Genomic DNA, 22,420 nt, shown 5'->3' with positions numbered 1-22,420 from the left:
TTACAAGTCTTCAGGTGCTCAACCCATTTAGTCCGCTTATGTTGATTTACCAGTTGCCGGATATCCAAATTGAGATCCCTTATGCGGGGATCCCCGGGATCGGCCTGGCGTAGGTGGTCACGCTCGTTTGCTAAACTGGCTGCTTCTGCTGGGAAATGAGGACGGATGTCCTTATAACTTCCAGCTGGGATGAAGGGAGCCGCAGCAGCTGTGAGCACCTTGCGGAACGCGCGTTCGCCCACGCGCACATCAGTGGAGATGGGAAGAGCGGCGAAGGTGTCCTTGGTGAATTCCGTGAAGCCGGCCGAATTAGCTTCTTTAAAGTTAAAATAAGACCGGTGGTTCGCGGAAACGAAATCGGCAGGTCTCTCAATCGAGACGATAATGGGCAAGTGGTCTGATGCAAGCGATAGCATAGGTCGCCACGTTATGCTATTTATCAGACCCGCGCTAGCTATTGTTAGGTCAGGCGAGCTGCTACAATTGCCCACTACCCTGGTGGGGGCGTCGTCGTTCACTGTGCTGAATGTCGAGTCGTCTATCTGCTCTGCCAATTGCTGTCCCCTACGATCATTTGGCAGGCTTGAATGCCAAAGATCGTGATGCGCATTAAAGTCACCTACAACCAATCGGTTTTCACCTCTGATGAGCGTACCTATATCAGGGTGATATCCTGCCGGGCAGCAGGTGACAGGGGTATATATACGTTGAATATTTCGAGCTCGGAATCGCCTGACCGGACAGCTATGCCTTGACATTCTAAGGTGCTGTCCCTGCAGTCGATTCCTTCATCGATGAGACGATACTGCACTGTGTGGTGGACTATAAACGCTAGGCCACCACCATTGTCTCGCTCGCGATCGTGTCTGTGTACGTTATAGCCATCCCTGGTGATCAGAGATGACCTAGCGTGCAACTTTGTTTCTTGGACCGCAGCTATTTTAATACTGTGCCGGCTCATAAAGTCAACTATCTCGTCGACCTTACTCGTAAGTCCGTTGCAGTTAAACTGGAGAAGCTTCAAGCTTCTCGGTGAGGTCAGTGTAATCCGGGGGGTGAGGGACGCGTGGGGTTGTCTACGTTGGACCTGCTGTGCAATCCACTGTGGTTGTTGCGGCCTGATGGTGGTGGGCGGCCGCGCCTCCGGGGGAGGTAGTGGGTGCAGAGCTCTGCAGCAGGGGGCAACGTAGGCAGTTGTCCACTCACGGGTGGTGCGCAGGCCGGAACATCTCCGAAAATGGCACCAGCCACTGCAGGAATTGCATTGGACTGATACCAGATTCCGAGGTATTACGGTCTGACACACGGAACAGACTGTACGGGGGACCAGGAGCTGCTGGTTTGTCCCCGCACTGGGGTTGGAGCAGAAAGGGATGGGAGGGGTTGAAGGGGAGTTGTGTTGCTCCGATAGGCTCCTCACCGTGGAGGTGTGGGTTGTGGTGGCGGTTGGTAGTGCCGGCCTATCAGGGGGTGTAGTAGCCGTGGAGGCATCAGACGCCTGTTGGCGGGAGCAACACGTGGCCACATACCGTGTGGACCACTCCCTGTGAGACTTAAGGCCTGAACAGGTCTTAAGGTGGCTCCACCCGTTTCACTTATTGCACCTAACCGAGGTGGAGTTCGGGTGAAGCCGTTTATGGCAGACGCAGCAGTAGAATACTTCTGGCCCAGGGTTGGATTCGACTCCAGCCCTGAGGAGAAGCATTTGGAGCAGGATTGCTGCGAGAGTTTGCTCCTGTGACGTAAGGGGTGGGGTGATATACGATACACTAGACAGGGCTAGTGTACTGGGGCGGCAGCCCTTGATCGGGAAAAACCCGAGTCATTCCGGTAACGTAGAACCGGCTGCCATGGGAATGAAATGCTTCTTTATGGGTGTTGTTTTTGTTACCAATAGTATGAAAATTTAATTACAGTATATAAAATAAAATACATAATTAGTCATGAAACGGTTTGGCAAGCATAAAAGCTATTAATAATATAATATATAATTTTAATAAATATTTTTTCTTGCTAAATAAATTGAAACTTCAAATTACAATTAAAATCGAGCCATTTAGTATACTATCACTACATATTATAAAACAAAGTCGCTTTTTCTTTCCCTATGTCCCCTTATACGCTTAAATCTTTAAAACTACGCAACGGATTTTGATGCGGTTTTTTTTTAAAGATAGATTGATTGAAGAGGAAGGTTTATATCTATATAATGTGAAGAAATATATAAAGGGGGCGTGGCAATCGGTCAAAATGTGGCAAAAAAACATAATTTTTTTGTTTTCACGGCCATAAATCATAAACGAATCAACCAATTAAAATGAAACTTTCTTGAAGTTTAACTTTGAAATATTTACTTTCGTTCTGCATCAAAAAAAAAAATTGATTTATTTGTTATTTAACCAAAATTGTTTAAACAAAAGCAGCTCTTTTTCCAAAAAAAGCTGTTTGTTTGTTTGTTCGCTGTCAACCGAATGAAGCAACAGGCGTTAAGCGATAATCTCACCACACCTCATTAATGTTGAATTACATCGTATGGTGACGTATGTATGTATTTACGAATCGCTCGCTTTATTTCATTTCGGACATATGTACATATGTATCTATGTATATTATGTACTGAATTCCATGTAATTATATGTACATACAATTTTACAGCGAAATAAAACGCTATTTTCAGGTTCTATATTAGAAAATCGCACATAATTAAAATACAGTTTTTGAATAGTTTTATTGATTCGGAGCGCGTTTAGTTTGCTATCAATTCCATACAATAACATTTTTTGTCATTTACTTTTTACGACAACTAATAGCTTATTTTCGAAGCGATTTCAACAAATGGGTACAACATTAATCCTTATCCAATTAAATACCTTAAATACATTGTTGTTTTCATATAGATCTATGTATATGGCTCTTTGCAGCATATAATTAAAAACAATATTTTTCAAGATATTACAACAGTAATTAGTAATTGAGATCTACCGGAAAAATTGCGTTAGCTGTTGCGTCATCCGGCATTACCGCTACTCTTTTGGAAAGAGGCCGAACCACACACTCTACAATGAAGCAACCGCTGAAAATCGCCACCGATGATGATAACAGCGTCTGTAGTGTTTCTAGACAGAGCAATACAGGAAAATTGATGCGTGACTGCTCATTAATAGTCTGGGACGAAGCTACCATGTCAAACAAGACGTCTGTGGAAGCACTGGATAGGACAATGCGCGATTTGCGCAACAAAAATGCACCTATGGGTGGATGTACAATTCTGTTCTCAGGAGATTTCCGTCAAATCCTACCAGTTGTGACTCGAGGAACACGTGCTGACGAAATAAATGCTTCGCTAAAAAGATCCCACCTTTAGTCGTATGTCAATAAATTAGAGCTTAAAACTAATATGAGGATTTCGTCATCTTCACGTGAGAACAGGCTATTTCCAGAGATGCTGCTAAAAGTTGGCAATGGAGAATTAACACAAAGTGAGGGAAGGATTAACCTAGAAAACCTTTGTGTTTTGATAGACAACATCCAAGAGTTAGTCAACAATGTCTATCCAGACATTGATAACATAAGTTATAAGACAATATCTTGGTTTAAAGAAAGAGCTATTCTGTCACCAACTAACGAACAAGTAGATAAAGTAAATAACTTGATTATTTCAAAGATTGATGCGCCGACGAAAATATACTACTCGGTCGATACTGTTCTCGATTTGGAAGAAGCTGTTCAATTTCCTACAGAATTTCTAAATTCTTTGAAACCGTCTGGACTCCCTCCTCACAAAATGGAGCTGAAAATAGGTTGTGCTGTTATTTTATTAAGAAACCTAAGTCCACCTAAACTTTGCAATGGCACGCGTCTGCTGGTAAAATCACTGAAAACTTTCATAATAGAGTGCACAATACTCACAGGATGTGGTACCGGAGAAGATGTATTGATTCCCCGAATCCCTCTGATACCATCGGATCTACCATTCCAATTTAAACGCTTACAATTTCCGGTAAAGACATCTTTTCCAATGACCATTAATAAATCTTAGGGTCAAACCTTCAACGTTGCAGGCTTAGATTTGAGTGTTGACTGTTTTTCACATGGCCAACTGTATGTCGCTCTTTCAAGAGTAACCTCTAGAGAAAACATGTTTGTATTGTCTAATGACAAGAAGGCTATGAACGTTATATATAAAGACATTCTGTAATATAGTAATTGTTGTAAAAATAAAATAAATACATATGTAAAAATGCAAAAAGTTAATATGCAAAAATGTAGGGTATGAATTTAGATATCCCAAAGATAGCAGGAAATCTTCATGCTTCATAAAGAAAGGAGAATTGTTTTACTCCAACTTTAACGCGTGCGGGCCACGGGCAATAATGAATAAGCCAAAACTACTGGATCGATTTTAATCATTTTTTCAGTGAGTGACATAGGGTATATATTTTATACCCGTGCGAAGCTGGGCGGGTTGCTAGTACTTTATAAACTAATTGGCGGCCATCGTGGTCGAGGGCCCATCATTCGTATACCCCGGGTTTGAATCTCACTTTGGGTATTAAGATTGGTGGACAAATGATAGAGGAAATTTTTCGGTATTTCTACTATGTATGATTTTTTTTTGACGTACCACGTCTTATAATTCGATGTAGCCGGCTGCACGCACCAAAAAATGTTGCGTTATATTGCATGCGGCGTTACCTTGTTTGAACTGCAAGCGAGAGCGCGGAACGATCTGAATTTAGACAACGTCATAGCTCTCAGTCGGCGCTAAATGTAGTGATCACGGCGTGAAAATAAAAAAATACATAGCTGAACGAAAATGTATAATGGACAGAAGTATTCTAATAAAAAAATGACAAATTACGCAATACAAGGAGTTGAACGAAAATGGTTCGAAAGCTATTTATACAACAGAAGACAATACACAAGGATATAGGAGTGGGTGTCGGACCAGAAATCCATTGCGTTGGGAGTACCTCAAGGAGTGGTGCTGGGAACATTCCATTTCCTCATACAAATGTGGAACTGGGAACTAAGAAGAAATTGAAGCTGTGACTACATAAGGCTTACAAAAACAACGCTGAGCACTACAAACCTGATTTTGTTTGCACATTTTGTCTCATTCTTATTAACGTCCATTGTACGGTGCTCGGTTCCAATTGTTGTTGTTGTTGTCGTAGCAGTATACTCGGTTTGAGTCTCAACGTTGTTGTACGGATTATAAATAAAAACAACGTTGGTAATTTATAATAATATATTATTATATGATCTGAATCTTAGTGTTTACATAAATTTTTTTTGCAAACGCCCGTTGCTTTATATTAGTTCTAACCAGATTGTTTTCATATTATTTTGTGTGGATGGATAGGCTGGTTTCCAAAGTGTCCACTTTTTAAAACATTAATACAATATATTTTTATTGAGAGAAGTTTTTTGTTTTGAAATCTAAAACTACATATATTGAACGCTATACTAAACGATTTCCGCAATGGTCGAATAGACTTAGGCTGCCACATCTTTTTTAGATACTTTTTCGTCTGTACAGCTTTCTTCGCCTTCGCCAGCATCAGCTTCACCACCTGGGCCACCTTTGCCCGATGAACGACGACGCTTACGATTTAAGCGCCATGGTCGTATGGGAAACTTCAATGCCGGCAGCTGATCCATGCCAAGTACCTTATAAATTTGCCTGAATGCAATATAACGCAAGAATAATTGCGCTGACACAGTTAGATCTTCACGCTGTTGCTTGGTCAAATCGTGCAAAGCATCCTGTGCCTCCTTTTCGCATGGATCCAATAGACCAGGACCGTTTATAAGAAAACCAGAAGCCAGTGCTTCCATTATACGACGTAGGCAATCACCTGGTGATATAGGGAAACCGGCCGACGAGATCACTTTCTCTACTAACAACTCTAGAGACCATTGGGGTAAGGCCTGCCATGACTGGATACGCTGACAGAGATCACGCAAAATGCGTATAACCATTACACATGATTGTAGACCAGTGGCGCGTGCTTGGAACCATTTAGCGTGACGCAATTCAGCCAAAGCCTTTAATATAATAGACAAATTAAGGAAAAAATATATTTTAATGCGTGGATGTTTTTGAAGCTCATACCCTTAAGCACGGTTCACGTGGTAAAAGTGCAACATCACCAGTGCCCCCATTGGTATTAGCAGCATCATTTTTACCATCTTGTGAAGCCTCACGCAATAGTGGTGAAGTAAGCGATATCTTGACGGATACTACGTCGTCTCGCACAATGACGGCGGACTCTTGAGCTACAACTTCGACGACATAATCGACCGGGTTCTCGCCTGAAAGCAACAAAAGCAAATATTAATAAAAATTATCAAAAAAATATGTCGACAAAGCAATAATAAAAAAAAATTTAGACAAATGTCGAAATGTCTTTAATGAACGATTAGGAAATATGGGATAAAAGTGACAAACACTAAGAATTATAATTGAGTGGCATTTCACTTGTCACTTTTACCAATATTCACATCATTAAAAAATCATTAGGTTTAACCTTTGTGTGGCTGAGGTAATTTGTGTAGACCAATCGCTCGAGTATTTTTTTCGTACAGAGTAAGGAAAGAAATAATTGCTAAAAAGATCTGAATTTAACAGTTACTACTACCAACTATCCAAGACAAATTCAAATGAATTTCCCACAACTGTGCAAATCACGTGCAATGAAATGCATGCGAATGTATGTATTCAAAGGATGAGGATTTAGGATTCATATATTCTTACATACATCCATATAATATATATGGGTTTACATATGCACATACATTCAGCAACATGCTCAAAATGTATAAACTTGCGTCATTTGTTACAAGCAGTTGCCATTACGGCTATTTGATATTGTGCATATCTGCAGGTTGTGGGTTCAATGCCAACTTCCAACGAATATGGAAATAAAAAAATATTTTTCTACAAGCTGTCGTCTCTTGGCAGTCAATAGCTAAATACAGCAAGCATTTCTGCCATGAGAAATATCACTACTGAATTTATCTTGAGTGCGGAGGCGGCACAAAACTACAGGGCGCTTCATTCGATGGAAAAAATGACAAGCCAGAAAAGGTTGTACCCATACTACTAGTATTATAATTATTATGAGTGTATTTCTTTGAGCTCAAATTCCGCGATAAATTTTGGTATGTGTCCTGTTTTATTGAGTTTCATTTCCTCCTTCCAGGTGGTTATCCCGCTCATTTATTAGTACTGGGCATAATGTCAGCGCAAGTTTGGTGTTTTCTTCTTCCTCCCTACCGAATCTGCAAGTTCTATTTGAGTATATTCCCAAGTTGGTAAGCAGATGATTCAATCTTCAAAGCACTGTTAGAATTTCAGTGATGACTCTTAAATGATTCTTATTTAATTCCATAATCTTTAAATTCATTTAGGTTAAAGCTACCTATCACTGATATCGTTAAACCCAGTATGATCTTCTTTGTAATTCTTTTACTTTCTGAGTAAGAGAGCAGAAACTACTCTTCCCTATTCCACAAATGACTCTGGGTTTATAAATGGGGAGGCCTGGCTTTTTCTTGGCTCATTTATTTGCCATTTTGTACCCAGTAATTTCTCTGCAACAGTTTTGATGTAACCTGGAAAGAGTTAAGAGCATCCATTGCTGCCTGGCTACCTATAAGGATAGCTTTGCTTCTGTGGCTATAGTTGAGTTGAAGGTTAAAGTGAACGCATATTTCTATTGCGTAGGCTTCAGCTTGACATATACTTGTATTTGTGCCTAGCGCTTCTGATTATCTTTTGCCCAGTTCGCAGACACCTGCCAGTGCACCTTCCTCGATGAAGGATCCCTCCGTGTATCATTGAAATCTATATATTATAACTATAAAAGATTAAGCTATCGGAGAAGCCGCCATTTTTAACTGGGTTGGAAATCGAATACAAATCGATACAAATCTAACAAAAATGAATTACTTTAGAATTAATTCTAGAAACCATACAAAACCCATCTTTGTTTTTCACTTATTGCAATACTGTCGTTATGCCATTGCCGATAGGGGTAGAAAATCTGAGCTCAACGCAAAAAAAAAATTTGTTTTCAACACATCATTGCATGTATAGTAGGCTTATGGTACCAGTCTATTAAATCTTTTCATAAAAGCTGTATGGCAAGTGCGCGTGGCTACAATTTTACATTTCGACACTCTACCCATGATTTTCGCCTACAGAACTATTTTATGTCCGTCCACGTTACCTTCGAATATATTTTATAGGGTTGATAATTATGAACTATGGTTGTTGTTGTTGTTGTTGTAGCAGTATCTTCGCCGTCAGTGTAGTGTAATCACCGGTCGTCTTCGTCTAGCTCATCTAACGGTAGGCCCAGGAAACTAGCTGTTTCGACGGGTTGGGTCCAGAAGGAGAGGGGTGTTAGATGAGTGGGTTTGATGGGACATGTGAAAATGTGGTTAGTGTAGTGCGAGGTGCCTTCACATGCCGGACATATGTTTAGTATGTCGGGGTCTATTCTGGATAAGTAGGAGTTTAACCTGCTACAGTATCCAGAACGTAATTGTGCCAAGGTTACGCGGGACTCTCGGGGAAGCTGGAGCTCTTCGTCTGCAATAGGTGGTGGTTGGACTCCGATAACGGCATTCGGGGGTCGGGAGCTTAAGAAGGTGGTAAGGGTCTCCCGATGAATGTCGTTTATGGCCTGTCTGTACACTGTCTGATCCTGGAGTGGTGCCTAGGAGGTGGCTCAGGCTCAAGCAGGTGTCTGCATGGGTGAGGCATACGGTGACACCCTAGCAGAAACTGCTTGCTGAGCAGTTTGTTATGCTCCTTCACAGGAAGCATGTGAGCCTCGTCATGCAGGTGTTGTATTGGGGACATCAGGAGACATCCTGTCGCGGTCCTAATTGCAGTATTTTGGCAGGTCTGGAGCTTCGTCCATTGCGTATCACTGGTTCCAGGCGCAGCATAGTTAAGAACCGGTCGGCCTATTGCTTTGAAGGTCGACAGCAACATTTCTTGAACTATGGTAGAGTGCCGTAGATTTGTGGTGCATCTGACGAGTCCATGTTGGGACCTTGCTACAAAGATATATCTCACACTCACTTGAAGATAGTACATCTGTAATTTTCTTTGATTTCAAAATAAACACGCCAGTTATTCAATTCTGGGTGGGCACAGCATCTTCAACGGTTGGTCGCCCATTTAAAAACTGCTAACTGAATTAAAGTTGGTTGGTTGGTTAAAGTGGTGATGCATCCAGAATTCAACTAGCGCTTCCGCACCATTTTGTTGTCACATTCTCGCTACCAACTTGTTTAACAGTTGTTTACGACTATATTCAGTCTTTGCAGCTTATGAACATTCTTAGGTTGTTGACTTCTAAGCCAGACAGTTGTTCGATACTCTTGAACAGTAGTTTGTCCAGGGTTAACATTCTCTCCTTCCATAAAGCAGGACATTCACAAAGGAAATGGAAAACAGTATCATTTTTTTACAACTGTGAAAATATGTGTTGTGACGGGTGCCCATTTTCCCCGATAGTCCAGAAGCCAGTTATCACTGCCGTCAATCTGGTGGGCCATTGCTAACTTTGCAGAATTAGAGTTGATTGGTTAAAGTGGTGATTCATCCAGAATCAGAATTAGAGTACTAGTTGTTGTTGTTGTAGCAGCATTAAGATTCCCCAGACTTATATACGGGGAATCCTGCTGGAGTGACAGTCCTTGGCCGGATATAACGTAGGGCCGTTTCGGTTACGTAGAACCGACTTTCGTGGAAAAAGCGTACTAGTTCAAAATATTTGCTTTTGTAAAAAGGCGTTAGATGCATAAGTACATACATATATTATATAACACGGTATAAATATATGTATATAGTATACATACATGTCCAGGCTATTACTGGTACAACTTGTATGCAAATGAGAATTATGAGGAAAGGAATAATATATCTGACACCGATACTTGTTCCTACTTAGTAAATAACTTTCCAAGAAAAATATTAGTAGTCAGAAGAAAAACTATAAAGAATGTTGTGTTGACGTAGATTCCTACTTTCGTTACCATCATTGCAAATGCTTTCTATCGACATTAAAAACTTTTCGTTTTTCATATTTCTTCGTATTTTATGGTATATATTTTATACACGGAAATGAATAAACTTATAAGTGAGTTGAGTTGAAAAAAAAAACACATGCACGCGAATATATCCCTCTGTATGTACCTTCAAAAGTATAGTTGAGAGTCAGCCACATAAAGGTTAAATATACATTAGTAAATATAATTCCATAGAGAGATAAATCCTCCCCAGTAAGCAGAGGTACAAAGTATCAAAGCATAAGCATAGGCGACTTTACATAATAAACACGAATATTAAATGAACAAAGCATTACAAAGACTGCGGGTACATTTTGCTTTTGTACCTCTCTTTACGTAGTAGCACTTTTGCTATTTTCTTACACTATTAATTTAGGTATAAAAACTTTGACCGAAACTCAATGCCGAGTGACGCCGCGATAGATTTATAGTTCGGAATCTAAACCTTTGGATCGTAAACTAATAACTCATTTCGTGCCTTAACCGAGGACAATTGTTTAAATATGTATATCGTATGTTTACAGTGGACCATGAATTGCGTTATACACTGGTATATGGTATTTATGTATGTACATACACATTTGGTCACTGGCGTAACCGTCATTTACGTTTCGGTCACAATTTTCTCATATCGAACCACGTCTTCTTGTTATTTGATACACACAAAACGGCTAGGCAACAGCTTTAGGTTGCTATTTATAACGTACTCAAAAAAAAAAGCCAACTGCACCGAAAGTATGCATATCAAATTCTCTTAATTTGGAAAGGTCTGACCGTTTTGTTTGTGTAGCTATTTGAAGAGCTTAGTTTCATATGTGATTTTCACCTTAGAATTTACATCTAAAGGATTTTATTTACACAAAGTTTGCTTGTAACTGTTGAGAATTGCATTTCAATGCCGTGCCGTGGGAATAGAATAACCACGGATAGTGGTCGTGGTCGAAATGCATAATAACTGCACTAAGCGTAACTAAAATTGCGAATATTACTCGGAGGATGTTGCGAGATACTTAGTAATAAATAGTATTTTATTCGACCTAAAACTTTGTATAAATATATTCCTTTATTTGGGCCACTCGCTCCAGAGGTGCAGAGTTCATTTTACCGTTCAAGTTCCAGTCCAGCAACAAACAGCGCGAGAAAAGAAAGATACTATGAAGGAGGAGTACCCGTACGCGTACCCGCACCACAAGAAAAGTGAAGTAGGGTGAAGTTGAATGTCCTGTTCACAAAACTCAAATAACCAATCTCAATGGTACAATGGCATGTATATCCCGTGAAGAGCTGAAAACACCAACAAATAGGTTTTAGTTCGTTCATATCCTATTGTTTTTAAACAATTCGTATGCGGATATGCAGTACACCACCAAAACACCATTTTTCATTTTGCATTCACTTTTTCCATACAAATTGCCTTTGCTTTGTTTGCAAAACATAACATCCGCATTTTTTCTTTTAAATCAGAGATTGTTATTCATGCAAAAGTCCATACATATTTATCGCATGTAGAATGGATGTCTATTCAAAATTGTATTTGTAATTTGTAAGATCTATTCAACAAGTTTGGTTTAGTTCACCAATATATGAAATTAACCAATTTGTGTCAATTCATTTCACAGATTATTCGGAACACAACGTGGAAAACTTAAGTTCTCATATTAAGCTATTTCTTTGGAAAAAGTTACCACCCAGTTTTTCTGATTTTACACCAAAACTAGTGAACATTACAGTATAGTTTACAGTATTCAATCAGAAAACGCTACATATTTGTCATAAATAAATTTTTCTCAGATTTAAATATAGTGAAGTCGGTGAATCAAGCAATTTAAATGACCTTACCATAGTTTTAATTACAATTCAATGACAAAACTAATATTCGTATTTCTTAAACTATCGACTAATCCTCAGAAAGGTCATTCAAACTGGAAAAATTTATATCCACAACAATATGAAAATGGTTACGGCAACAAAACTGATTGCAAGTAGGAACTTACCTGCTACCTCCTTTAATTTAGCTGGTAATTCAGTGGCGACGCGCTTTAGTAGTCCAACAGTTGGCTTTTCCGAACATAAAACTACTAGCTCTACGGCGTTGTCACCTTGCAACAAAAGACCTTTGGCTAAAAATCCGACGCGCATAACGCCCTTCAGAATGCGTACATTGCCACTGTCAGCCTCTTTTTGGAATGACAACATTTGGTTATCGCGACCATCCTTTACTTGAGCACTCTCTTGCTTTTCTTTTTTATTGGCCGGTCCCTTTTCATCTGGATTCTCAGCGAGTTTATCTGAGACGAATTTTAGAGCACGTTCAGTATGCGAAACAATGCGTTGAATTGTTTGCAACTCTTCCTCTTTGGGGTATATCTCAGCGTGACGTGCAATAGCATGACGATCATCAGTGCTCTCAGGACGGCGAATATTTCCACCGCCACCCGGCATCATGCCAAAGAATGGTGGCGGCCCATTTCCCATGCGGCCACCAAAACCACGTTGTGCGCCTTAAATACAATAATTATGTAACAATGTGATGTAAGTAATATAAGAAATTTAAGTAAGCAATATGTACCTGCAAAGCTGCGTGCCAACCAATTACTGTAATCGTACTCGTCGTCGTACTGGGCGCGGCGACGTTGTTCATCCCAATACATACCTCCACTGTTTTCGTGCTCATCCCCAAAACCTACATTGCCTCCACGATGTGATTGCATTAGAGCACGTTGAGCGCGTGCCTCAGCGAGACGTCGCTGCCGTGGAGTCGGTTTGAAGTCTACAACCAAATCGGGTTGCACTTTTCGCTTATACTGAAGGCGATGTCGACGTCCCTTCATGTGCATTTCTTTTGCGTTAGGATCATTGAATTTACAATCACACAGCTTACAATTGAAACTAAGAATCTTGCCCTCATCATCCTTGATTTCCTCGATATACTCGCCCCCGACTGGTTTAATATTGTCAGTGTTTTCCCCAGCTACAGCATTATCATCTTGATTTTCTATAAAATATCAGATATCATAATCGAAATTTTTATATTTCAGTTTCGTATGTACACCTCTACTGTTGAAGTTGGCGCACAATGATTATTTTTACAATATTCAAATATTTTAAGCAGCATTTTTTTTAATTTTAGAATATGTAGTTTTATAGCTCATACTATTTCAGTGCAATGAAAAGTAGGTTGAAGCGAATAGAAATTCATATTAATTTTTTGTAATTTTTTTTCGCAAGCGTGTTGAGCTTCATTTCCAATATTCACTTCTAACCATTTCACGCATGATACAAAAATTTTCAAATCGTTTAAATTTTTTTAAAGGGTTGAAAGCTTTCATTAATGTGGTTTGTTATTGAATCAACTATATACATATATTTTTTAAGTTAACATCGAAAAATATTTGACATACAAACCACTCCGAATATTGCAAATATAATCATTGTACCCATATTTCTGCGTATGTGTGTTTTATTATTACCGTTTTCATTAGCACTAGTAGTTTCTCCTTCGGTGTTCTCCGGATTTTCAGTTGAACCACTAGCCGGCACGAAATTTATTTTTGACAATTTTTTAGGTTCATCGGGTGGTATCGGTTTGCCAAGCTTTTGGTGCAGTTTAACGACCTTTTGATGTTTTGCGCCACGAACATGAGCTGCATAAGCATCTGTCCCAGTGCATGTAACATCACATAACTCACAGTGATAATTGTTACCACGGTTTTGAGTAGCCGATTGAGCCGTAGCTTGCATTTTCAAAGATGCTTCTCTTTTTTTATGTTTCTGGCCCTCCAAATGCTCACGATAAGTTTGTGGTCCTGCACATGAAATCTTACATACTTCACAGTAGTGTAGCTGTTGCGGACGTGGGGCAGGTTTAGTTCGTGGACGTGCTGCATTTGCACCGCCAGCAGCAGCACCTTTTTGTGCTCGATACTGCCAACCCGGGTTTGGAGCTCCATTACCGTTCGGCTTAATAGCTCCGGGTTGATGCTGCTGTTGAGCAACATACATTGAAGCGGCACTATATAGTGCAGACTCGTAATTGCTGTAGGCATTTACAGCGGTAGCAGAGGTAGCCGCGGGAGTTGCCGCTGCTTTGGCAGCTCCATTTGCTTTATCCTTTGCTCCGGCTGCTTTTGTGCCAGCATTGATATTTTTGACAGGTGGAGCTGAATAATGCGTTTTACTAACTGTAGCCGCTGGTGCAGTGTTGTAGCTGGCCGACGCTTGTTGATAAAATGTTTTTGAGGCGTCATATGCAGGCATAGTGCGACCGTAATCGCCATAAGCTGCATAGCCGCCTGGCCCAGAAGCGCCTGCAGCTGCATAACCACTCTGACCAGCAGCTGCAGCTGATTGATATGCTGCAGCATTTGCATAAGTTGCATTAGTTACGGCAGGATAAGATACTTGCCCTGGATTGTAGCCTGCACCGGATGCACCATATTGAGTGCCTCCATAACTGAACCCAGCGTAATTATTATTAGCCATTTCAAGCAACTTTTACTAATCAAGATAACCTAGTATAATAGGCATGAAGAAAAATCAATAAATGTGACGTTATAAAAAATGGCTACTTACCAGGTATTAAGTTTTTGCTGTACTTGACAACGAATATCAGCCACAAAACTGTGGAATCTTTGCTTACGACGTAAGGTGAAGCCAATTATGAAAATTAATTTCCGCTATTCTCTGCAGCTAAATTCTGCTTTCTGAAAGAAGAAAAATCTTTAATCGACGCGTCACTTTCCGAAGAACATCAACCCCTAGATCGGCACATTTTCATCAACATTTTAGAATTTAATATACGCTATAAATAACAGTATGTATAACAGTAAAAACATTTCACCAAAACCTATACTAACAAATGAATATAAATTTAACAAATATTTGTAAATTTGTAGTGAATTACCAGCGATTTATAAATAAATATTCTAGAAGAAAATTCCGCACAAGTCGTTGAAAAATGTCGGAAATGTATAAAGGAATTATCGATTGCAGCGGCTAGAAATGCTGCTTTCTAATCGATATAGTCAATATGGCCTTAGCCAGTGTTGCAATTGAGAGTAAATGAAGGGACATGAAAATGCGATCAGTGCTTGGAAGCATACTGTTATAAAATTTCTGCTAAATGAAAATATTACTACGAAATAGCTACCCAAATAAAATGTCTCATAAATATTTCTCGAAAATCGATTATTGGATTGCTAAATAAAATACACAACTTATGGCAACACATCTTGCTTTTCGCAAGTGCTTCTCCAGATTGCGGTTAAATCTTTCGATCATTTCATCCGATTGCGGATGCAAGGGTATTATACGTACTTCCTTAATCTTCATCAAGCACAACATTTTTTTGAATACTATGGATTCGAAGTGTCTTCCTTGGCCTAATTGCAACTCAATATGCACTCCAAAACTCAGCAGTTGGTTAGGTAGAGCGTACACTTTTGACCATTTACTGAACTAGTCTATAAGAACGAGCACAAATTTGTTGCCTGAGTCACTATTTGGAAACGAACCCGCTTTAGTCTTATCTTCTTTGGACCTTACGCTGCCATACACTGCGCGCAATTTTGAATCCATTCGACAATTGATTTTCTGCAATTTACCTAGTAAAACCGCTGCTGAATTTTCTTTAGCGTTTTAGTGGACCATGTGGAATTGCTATAACACGTCAAGTTGTTGCTTTTGGGAGGCAAGGACTGTGGGGCTTTCAGTTGTGGGACCAGTTCTCGCCCGTTAAAGTTGGTTTATTTTAGTTAAACGGCTACTGTGTTCCCGGGCTGCCATTGTTAGTCGTAGCGCTCTTTTCACCTAATTACGTTTTTGTTTGGCTGCGTGGTATACTGCGATTGCGTGCGCCTATGTAACGTCTTAACGCAGTTTTAACATTTCAAATCCTAGCTTCTGCTTGTAAGAATTGAGAAATGGACTCTCTTATTACTTTCCTCATTGTTTTGTCCATCGAGGTAGTCTCTTCAACTTCAATCAGATGCACTATGTGCACTGATGTTTCCTGTGCCAGCGAAAAATACACTGTTTTCGCACATGTCCCTTTCATTGTTGAGTATGTTGCGATGACACTTGCGACACCATTTATGATATTGCAGTCATAATTTCACTCATGCCTATAGGTGATGCTGATCGTGGATGCTCTGTACTCTCTTTCACTTAAGTCGATGACATCTCAGTTTCTAGCTAGAACTCATATTCCTCTACATTGACATCCTTCACATATCTTCTGGCGAGTTCCGTAACGTCTCAAGCCGAGTCCATGTTATTGTTTTGTATCTCATTCGCTCGGTATTGTTGCCAATCGGTTAGCGATGCCTGTTGGTTTCCTATAATATTCATGCGAATTTTTTTTGCCCTTATCGAATTCTGCCATCCGAATCCGCTCTGATGTCTGGCTCCGGGAATATACAAACAAACAGGAAAGAAAATTACTTGGTTGTGAAGAAGATCCTTCCGACGAAAGCAATTAAAATTACCAAACACAAGAAATAATTTCCCATCACTTTACGCAAACCTTTTCTTTGCAACGGCGTTATCAGCATAAAAACGTAAAAAAAAAATTGCTTTTGGCGGTTTTTGGTTAGTTTGCTTTGTATTATTCATGTGTCAAAGGTGTTACAGTTGTCAAAATCGCGAAAAATTAAGTAACGGTTTTCAGAGGACGCCACCTTCTGTACTCAATTCGCCTTGCATTCTCTTTACCAATTTATCACATCCAACTTCCCGCATAAGTAATGCTAACCCTTTGAAAAAAAAACTGTTCTACATGTTAATTTATTTTGCTTCAATCAATTCCCTTTAATGCAACAAATGCATGTTAAAAATAAACTTACAAACACTTACGTATATTTGTACATACTTGATCTAGAATAAGTCTGCGTTCAGTTTGTTTTTTCTATAACATTAACAATGTTAATCACGCTAAATCGTTTTCGCTAATTTCTTAGAAAAATATAGTTTTTACTATAAGGCGCATAAATCAGAGCTTAAACTGTTTTGAAAATTCACAGAGTCTCAACTATTTAAAAAACTTTAAATTTAACCCTTTGATCAAAATTTCAACAACTTCTTTTATTGCATATATATTATTACGCGTTTTCTGAAATTGAGAGAGTAGGAAATAGCTTCTAAGATATTTTTATAAAAAAATTCCGAAAAAGATTTAACATAAGAAAAACTTAACACAGACCGTTTTTCTGGCTAGTGCATATTTGGGGATCTTTTTAAAAGCGGACAACACTTGTTCTTTCTTCCGAGAACAATCAGAAACAGAAACAAAATTCTAACTAGATTCGCGCGAGCAACATAAAATATGGAAATATAAGACATATTATTTGTGATTATATTAATTTGAAGAATATAAAACACATTACTAAAATTGATAGCAAATATTTTCTTAGTGAAAACGGTGTTGAAAAAGTGTGCTCATATTTACTTAGAACGAATTGTCTGACGTCGTTGTATTTGTATGAAATTAGGCGCTTCGCAACAACTGGGGCCGCATGCTGTGTACATAGCCGAAGGTGAAGGCGATTGTGCATTTCTTCTATCGACGCCGCTAGTGGCGACGACATTGTTTAATAATAATTTGTACAGTATATTTGCTGGCAGAGTGCCTAGCGAATTCCTCAAAGCTGGATAAACTCGAAAGAAGAGTGAAATTGACAAATATTACAAATCTGAGCGTTACCGATGAGGAGTTTATATACAATGTCAGCGGTGACATTGAGCTGTTCTTAAACCAAAGGCACAATTCTAGGTGAGTAGACTGTATAGCAAAAAGTAGAGAAATTTTGAAGTAGCAGGGGAAGTACTTGCAAAGGTGGGAAAACGTTAACTTTAGAGAACATTACGAGCATTACGAATTTTGTTATAGACAGTAATTACGAGGCTATAAATCTAAAAGACATCTTAATTTAAATGCTGCAGATATGAATGGATTTGCCAATGCATACCTGTAAAGGAAAAGTAAATAAAATATGCAAAGATTGGCTGAGCTTTCCTTTTCTACCACGATATATTTGCTTATAATGTCTAAATGCGTGGACCGAATTTAAAAATTATAACACGCAAATGTAGTCACTATATCAGCCTTTTGATTTATATTACTTTTTATAAATTAAAATTAAGAATTAATAGCAATATTTAACGTTAAAAATGCACCTTTTTTGCATAAGCTTGAAAAAATGCCCTATTACAGACGCTTATTTCACTTAAATACAAACACAGAAAAGTAACGAATTCACTTATAAACACTCTTTATTAATTGAAGATTTGATTTAAAGCTATTTTCACTAAATAATACTACAAATTCTATTAGAATTTTATTATTACAAATGTTCTTCTAAACGTTTGTAATGCCGTGCAGAATAAATGTGAGGAGCGAACTGTCAAACGAACGATGAGAGAGAGAAGAACAAAGCGAAATAAGAAAAACCCAGCCAACCAAAAGGGAACACTTCTTTTATTGTTATTTCTATTATTTATAGGAGCGCTTTTTTGCTTTCAAATATACATATATATTACAAAAACAAATATTTTTACAAATACTGAAAATTTGGAATAAAAATCGCGCGATAAATATACATATATATTACAAAAACAAATATTTTTACAAATACTGAAAATTTGGAATAAAAATCGCGCGATTTTTAGTCCAAATTTTCGCCTGCGGCGCTTTTTTGCTTTCAAATATACATACATATTACAAAAACAAATATTTTTACAAATACTGAAAATTTGGAATAAAAATCGCGCGATTTTTAGTCCAAATTTTCGCCTGCGGCGCTTTTTTACTTTCAAATATACATATATATTACAAAAACAAATATTTTTACAAATACTGAAAATTTGGAATAAAAATCGCGCGATTTTTAGTCCAAATTTTCGCCTGCGGCGCTTTTTTGCTTTCAAATATAAATACATATTACAAAAACAAATATTTTTACAAATACTGAAAATTTGGAATAAAAATCGCGCGATTTTTAGTCCAAATTTTCGCCTGCGGCGCTTTTTTGCTTTCAAATATACATACATATTACAAAAACAAATATTTTTACAAATACTGAAAATTTGGAATAAAAATCGCGCGATTTTTAGTCCAAATTTTCGCCTGCGGCGCTTTTTTGCTTTCAAATATACATATATATTACAAAAACAAATATTTTTATAAATACTGAAAATTTGAAATAAAAATCGCCTAAATTTTCGCCATCGGCACTCATAAGTTTTACGATAAAACAACATTTTCATAAGTGCTATGAATTATAAAACCTAAGTTAAATGCTTGCTGGGCTGTCGACTGCTGTATTCTCTTCTCTTCAACTGTATTTCAGTACAAACTGCAAATGTGGTCGGAAAAAACCTAATTTTTAAACTTCTCCTGGGGGTTCTATAGGGACCCTAGGAGGTTGGGACTTTCACAGTTATAATGGTGTGACCTTGCTCTTTCTAATGGGCGTGGTGGGTGGTGCCACGCCCCCTCCCCCTCCGCCCCCCATTCAAATATATCGTGGTAGTAAAGGAAAGTTTTTCCCAAAGATTCCCAGACTTCACATATGTACATATGTAGATACATACATACGTAACTACTTATATACATAATTTGATGGTACTACAATTTCATTTGATCGGTTGTGGTTTTTCCTGTATTGTATTAATATAAAACACCGTAATATTTTTTTAATTGCTGCTACAGTTGTCGGTGTATCAGCTTATAACTGCTGGAGTGACAAAGTTGGTTGAAATTAAAGTCCGGGGGGACGGGTTGTGGTTGTATCACTGTTACAAAAGGGTCACCAAGAAATGTATGCGGCTAAGAATAATTTCCGAAACCCGTTTATTTCTAGCTAAGAAAAAGAGTTGAATTTCTTTACAGTTAAGTTTTCAATAGCATTTAGTTTAATTTTTCATATACAGGTTTTTTTTTGTATTTAAAACTGAGTAATACAATACAACACAGTTTTGAAATCGTGTAGTTGGCTCATTTTGAGCTTAAGGGCCGCTTCATACCATAGTGCCGATCTTGGTTCGTTCTTGGGCAGGTAAAATACAATCAAGTAAGCATTCTTATTATCCATAACGGTTCGGATAATATGAACGTATAACATTTTAACGAGCTGTGATTGACACTATGGTGTGGAGCGCTCTTAAGGTAGCTTTATATGTAAAAATATACACATACACACATTCATATATGTAACGAAATTTGTATTGTATTTTTTAGTTATGGTACATTTATTTTATGACAGATATAGGAAGCATTAATCTCCTAACGCACCTGTGAACCTTTTGGTTATTGTGTTTTCATCATATTGCAGTTTTATTATTGAATTTTTCTGCGGCTATCTGTATACTGTGCTTTTGCTATTTTCACCATTTCGCAATCGTATATAGTCTTTCCATGCCTTGCAGTATTTTCCTGTTGGAATCTACATATGTGCAACAAGTGTACAAGCCAAGCTTAAACTAGTTTCAGTAGCATAGTAACCGACAGCATCGTGTTACAGATGGTTGCGTATATACGTGTCTATGTATGTAGTAATAAAGTAGTTGCGACTGCATCATACTTAATTACATACATATGTGGGTGAACATTTGTAGACATGTATTCAATATGCTCACCTACTTTTGAAATTTACGCTCCTTGAACGACCGTTTATTTCCTTATTTAGGTAGGTTTTAAAATCTTATTGTTTATGACTATTAAACTAAATATTGGCCGCCGTAGCCGAATGGGTTGGTGCGTGATTACCATTTGGAATTCACAGAGAGGTCGTTGGTTCGAATCTCGGTGAAAGCAAAATTAATAAAAACATTTTTCTAATGTCTCCCCTCGGCAGGCAATGGCAAACCTCCGAGTGTTTTTCTGCCATGAAAAAGCTCCTCATAAAAATATCTGTCGTTCGGAGTCGGAACAACATCTGTGGAACAACATCAAGACGCACACCACAAATAAGAGGAGGAGCTCGGCCAAACACCTAACAGGAGTGTACGCGCCAATTATTTATTTTTTTATTTTTATGACTATTAAACTACTTTGTTGTATATCGGCCGTTTTGTAAGTTGTTTCTCAATAAACTCTCAATAAACAAATTATATGTTAGCAATGTATTGCAACTTACCTTAGATTAGATTAGATTCTATATGAGATTTACACTTCGACCTAAAGGTATTTTGTGCCCTTTACTCATCACAGTACCTCATCCAGACTCAGTTCCCTCATTAAACGCAGGATAGAGCTGGGTTGAATTGAGCGTATCTGACTTTTTTCTGGCTGCAATTGGCTAAGGTGTCTCAACCTTTTCCACGCTATAGCGCTGCATTTCAGAAGAATGTGTATTGGAATCTCCTGAGATTGACCATAGAAGCGACAAGAGTCCGTAGAGCAAATCCCGATCATGTGCAGATACTTCGCAGTCTGCAGTGGCTGTGGGCATGCCCGTGAGCATTCTCAGTTTATCCTTGGGGAGGGTTATGAGTTTTTTAAACCTCTTTTGGTTGTAACCTCCCAGTAAGGTTTTCGCATGGCGTAGCCCCATAGCTTGGTGACAACAAATCTTCCTTAGCCCTCGTTCTTCACTCCTGAACTTCTCCTTATTAAAGGCGAGGCCACAGCCTCTCGCCAATGCGTCCGTTAAATCGTTCCAGTTATACACCTGTGCTCTGAGACCCACTTACCTTCCCTTTTAAGGAAATTTTACATAATCTTTTATAACTCATCATATATATGACTCGTATTTCTTTGAAGAGAAAGATTCGATAAACAAATAATGTAACAAAAATAAAACAAAATTCCAAAAAACTTTGAAAACATTATCAAAATAATAATTATTTAAAATAAAATGTTTATCATTCAATACTACTTTGTCTCAATAAATTTATTTACACTAGTTTGCTCGAAAAACTGATCTCGGTAACCTAAACAGCTTTGTTATAAGTTTTATCGCATGAGAGTTATTAGACGGGAAATATTTTTTGTTTCGCCAATAAGAGTTATATCACAACGTTTATTTTTTTATCCCTCGAAATAATTTTTTCGTTGCCAATAAGTGTTATTTCTAATGTTTATTTTTTACGTTGCCTATTAACTAATATGCAGTAGTTTTCTTTATTATCAATAATCAATAATCGGCGTGTAAACTTTACATAACCTCATGTCACAATAACACTGTTATCTCAATAAATTATTGACAATGACATATCTCTAACATTTTATTCAACCGATGTATTTTTTGTGTAGCTGAAAGTTTATTAAAAATTTAGTTGGTTTACGCACAATGAAAATCGAGATAAGTGAAATTTTTGCCATTTTCGAAAA

The 22,420-nt window shown here is 38.2% G+C and overlaps 1 protein-coding gene across 2 annotated transcripts; it reads right to left on the bottom strand.

Moving 5' to 3' along the window:
- Positions 1–5,237: 5,237 nt before the first annotated feature.
- On the bottom strand, positions 5,238–15,103 carry LOC128859739 (zinc finger RNA-binding protein 2). Of its 2 annotated transcripts, XM_054096794.1 has the most exons (7): positions 14,996–15,103; positions 14,665–14,795; positions 13,563–14,603; positions 12,662–13,087; positions 12,087–12,593; positions 6,119–6,318; positions 5,238–6,051 (listed from the first exon to the last, which is right to left on the bottom strand). In XM_054096794.1, exons 3-7 carry the CDS (start codon positions 14,572–14,574, stop codon positions 5,500–5,502), a joined length of 2,697 nt encoding a protein of 898 aa, XP_053952769.1. In that variant the 5' UTR covers positions 14,575–14,603; positions 14,665–14,795; positions 14,996–15,103; the 3' UTR covers positions 5,238–5,499. The 2 variants fall into 2 exon arrangements, with proteins under 2 accessions (XP_053952769.1, XP_053952770.1); XM_054096795.1 differs by lacking the exons at positions 5,238–6,051; positions 6,119–6,318 and adding an exon at positions 11,244–11,376.
- Positions 15,104–22,420: the final 7,317 nt, after the last annotated feature.

Source organism: Anastrepha ludens, chromosome 4 (genome assembly GCF_028408465.1).
Source record: "Anastrepha ludens isolate Willacy chromosome 4, idAnaLude1.1, whole genome shotgun sequence".
In the NCBI taxonomy this organism is placed as follows: Eukaryota; Metazoa; Arthropoda; class Insecta; order Diptera; family Tephritidae; genus Anastrepha; species Anastrepha ludens.
Note: the sequence above shows the minus strand (reverse complement) of the source record. Positions and strands in the feature narration are given on the sequence as shown.

Coding starts and splice junctions, on each gene's coding strand:
- LOC128859739 (XM_054096794.1), bottom strand. CDS start 14,574: ATGGCTAATAATAATTACGCTGGGTTCAGTTATGGAGGCACTCAATAT. Junction 13,088..13,562: donor TACTAGTGCTAATGAAAACG/GTAATAATAAAA, acceptor GATATTTTATAG/AAAATCAAGATGATAATGCT. Junction 6,319..12,086: donor TAAATTAAAGGAGGTAGCAG/GTAAGTTCCTAC, acceptor TGTTGCTTTCAG/GCGAGAACCCGGTCGATTAT.